The 3,236-nt window shown below is 43.9% G+C and overlaps 1 protein-coding gene across 1 annotated transcript in view; it reads right to left on the bottom strand.

Annotated features, from left to right (window-relative positions):
- Positions 1 to 333: 333 nt before the first annotated feature.
- Positions 334 to 3,236, bottom strand: part of LOC124047545 (urotensin-2 receptor-like) — a 3,964-nt gene continuing 1,061 nt past the window's right edge. Inside the window, exons 2-3 of the mRNA XM_046367856.1 lie at positions 921 to 1,648; positions 334 to 719 (exon numbers count right to left, since the gene is read on the bottom strand). Of these exons, the coding sequence (XP_046223812.1) occupies positions 339 to 719; positions 921 to 1,646 (1,107 nt within the window). The 5' untranslated portion in view covers positions 1,647 to 1,648 and the 3' untranslated portion in view covers positions 334 to 338. The remainder of the gene's footprint in view (positions 720 to 920; positions 1,649 to 3,236) is intronic.

Here is a 3,236-nt window from a genome sequence, read left to right on the forward strand (position 1 = left end):
GTTGTTGATATGTATGGCTGCATTTCAGATACCTTTTTTACATTTAAATGTTGCAGCAATGAGACCTAGGCCTAGATTTTGAGCGAGTGGGAGATATCGTAATTTTGATAGCAAGACCCGATCCCAATGCCTCAACTGCCCCGAGTGGAGAGAAAGACAACTGCTCATTTTCAGCCAATCACGAGGCTAATTTGAATTTCCTGATGCAACAGGAAAATTCTCCGCGACAAAATAGTGATTAAGTTAAGATCCGACATCTGTACGTCGCCGTAAATGGGTAGCAGACGTGGAGATAATGTCACGATAAGACCAAGACCAGAAACCTCTTCTCCTATACCTCACAGGCTGCTGTTGTGCGTGGTGCGCAGAGACGGTGTGTGTGTGAGCACGAAGCTCTCCGTGCACTGCTGGCTGCTGGAGGACAGCGACCTCCTTGGTGATCGCTGGAACCGGTTCCATCGGTTGAAGTAGCTGCCCGCAGTCCAGGTACGCTGGCGCTTCCGCAGGTACTCCTTATAGTTCTTGGTGAGCAGCGTGTAGAGGAAAGGGTTGATGCAGCTGTTGGAGTAGGTGAGACAGGTGGTCAAGTAGTTGATGTTGCGCTTGGACTTGGTGGAGAGATGGATGGAGGGCTGGAACTGACCCAGGAGCTGCCAGATCCAGAAGGGCAGGAAACAGGCCCAGAACAGCAGTACAATGGTGAAGATCAGATAGAGGACCTAGAGGATAGAGAAGAACAAGATGGAGTTAGATATAGATCAGCTAGAAGACCTCAAGGACAGGGATTTACATGATTACAGCAATCAATCACATTAATTTGTTTTACCAAAGGATATTCCTTTGACATATCTAAATAATGGTAAGACAGAGGGAGATATTTAGTTTGATTGACATAAAGAGACTTAGTTTAATTGACTGACCTTTTGGTTGGGTAGTTTCTTGGTCTGTTTGAAGGTTTCTGTCTGTGAGATCCAGTAGGTACGAGCCAGTCCGATGTAGAGAAAGCCAATGATCATCCCCGGAGCCACAATGCTGGTACAGAACAGGAAGGTGATGTACACCTTATAGGACAGCGGTGAGATAGTCGGCTGGCACATGGCCTTGCTCCCCACCTTCATCATCTGAATACTGAGAATCATGGGTAAAGTCAGGACCAGGGAAGCCACCCATACAAGCACCGCAATGGCTTTGCGGTAGCTCTTTGACCGCTTGACTGTGTCCAGCGGTTTCAGCACGGCAAAGTATCTCTCCGTGCTCATGATGGTCAGCGTGAAAATGCTGGCGTGCATCGTCAGAAAATCCATACTGATTAGAATCCTGCACCCAGCATCGCCAAAATACCAACCTTTCAGGAAGTACGTGCAGACCACGAACGGAATGGTCAACAGATAGAGCAGGTCAGCCAGGGCTAAATTGATGATGTAAATATACATGGACGCCGCGAAACGCATGGATTGACACATGACCACGAGGGTGTAGATGTTTCCGGAGACGCCGACCAGACACATGAGGGAGAGAATACAGCCTATTGTGAAGGTGGCGGCGGTGTCTTCGGAAGAGGAAGGGGTGGAGTCTAAAGGCGGGTCGGTGGTGTTGGGGATCAGCTCCATCAGGACCAGCAGGGGCTCCATGGATACCGTGGTCATCGCTACGGAGATAGAGGGGGAGGGGTTTAGTTTATTAGCATCATGCAGCAGCTACTCTTCTTGGGGTCCACATAAAATGTACAAATATCGGAAAGACACCAAGAGACAATAAAAATACTATTTACACACTATTCATATATTCATATATAAAGTACAGTTACATTTGATCTTTAGAAAGAGAAGTGCTGTGATACAAGATGTTTTTATTTTATTTATTAGTATTTTAAAGCTAACTTGTTTTTTTGCCTGAGTAACCTCTGATGGCAGAGCATTCCATGATTACATGGTTCTACACATAACTGAGAGACGCATTAGATCTGTTTTTAGGCTGGGTGCAGGGAAGAAACCCGTAGTGTCGTGTCTTGTGGATAATTCTGTTTGAAGTGTATGCAAATAGATTATACAAGTGGTTAGGTATTTTCCTCACACAAATGTTTCTTAAAAAGACAAGAAGAGAAGTAGTCAATTCCTCCTCAACACCTCAACCATGAAAGACTATGGTGATGTCAGTTCTGTGTGTGCAGTTAAGGGCTTTGTATGAATGGATGAATGGGGGAGTAGGAGAGGAGAGGTAAATACAAAATTCAATTCTTTTCTTATTAGCATGTCTGCAACAACAACAACAGATGGATGCCATGTTTATTAGGGGCGAAGGAGAGGGAGGAATGAGAAATACATTTATATTTTCATTAACGATCGCTCCACCAAGACCCCCATTGACTCCATGGATACCACATTCATCGCTGGAGAAAGGAGTGGAACAGAGAGAGAAACAGAGAGAGAGAGTAGTAGTGGTGAAAGTTTTGCTAGACTGAACCAATTAGGATTAACAGTGAAATCTCCCAGACCTTCATCAGATATAGCTAGCAGTACACTTTCTGGTCTCACTGATGAAGATCTGGAAATGTGATGTAATGAACATCATTTGATATTTCTAGGCTATAATGTCTGTAGCCCAAACATCATTGGCAGGTTTCCCAGACCCAGATTAAGCCAATTCCTGGACTAAAAAGCACTTTCAATGGAGTTGTTCTATTGCCTTCTCAGTCCAGGAGTAGACTTTAACTGGTTGTGGAAAACTGGCCCGTTAATCTAGAACAATCTCAGTGAACAATCTACATGAAATCAAATGCTGATTACGCTTCTGTAATGGTAGAACATGGATTAACCCGAGGAAAAATTAACGAAGCTAATCTTAGGGAGCATAAAAACATATTTAATCATACTTAAGGTATATGCACTGCAATCATGTTCCAGTATGATTAGTTTGGAAGATAGGGGATAGTCTCAAAAACAGACCACAGACACAATACACAGCAGTACAATAATGACAAGATGAACGTTCAACTCTTATAAGAATAATCGATTTTACGCAACACTTAACTGCATTGACGGACTGGAATACAAATGTCAGTGACCTTAGCTGCAATAGTGGCTAACTGTACTGTGGTTTAACACTGACTACACTCTTAGAAAAAAGGGTTCCAAAATGGTTCTTTGGCTGTCCCCATAGGAGAACCCTTTTGGGTTCCATATAGAACCCTCTGTGGAAAGGGTTCTATATCAAACCCAAAGGGGTTCTATCTGGAA

Source organism: Oncorhynchus gorbuscha, linkage group LG11 (genome assembly GCF_021184085.1).
Source record: "Oncorhynchus gorbuscha isolate QuinsamMale2020 ecotype Even-year linkage group LG11, OgorEven_v1.0, whole genome shotgun sequence".
In the NCBI taxonomy this organism is placed as follows: domain Eukaryota; kingdom Metazoa; phylum Chordata; class Actinopteri; order Salmoniformes; family Salmonidae; genus Oncorhynchus; species Oncorhynchus gorbuscha.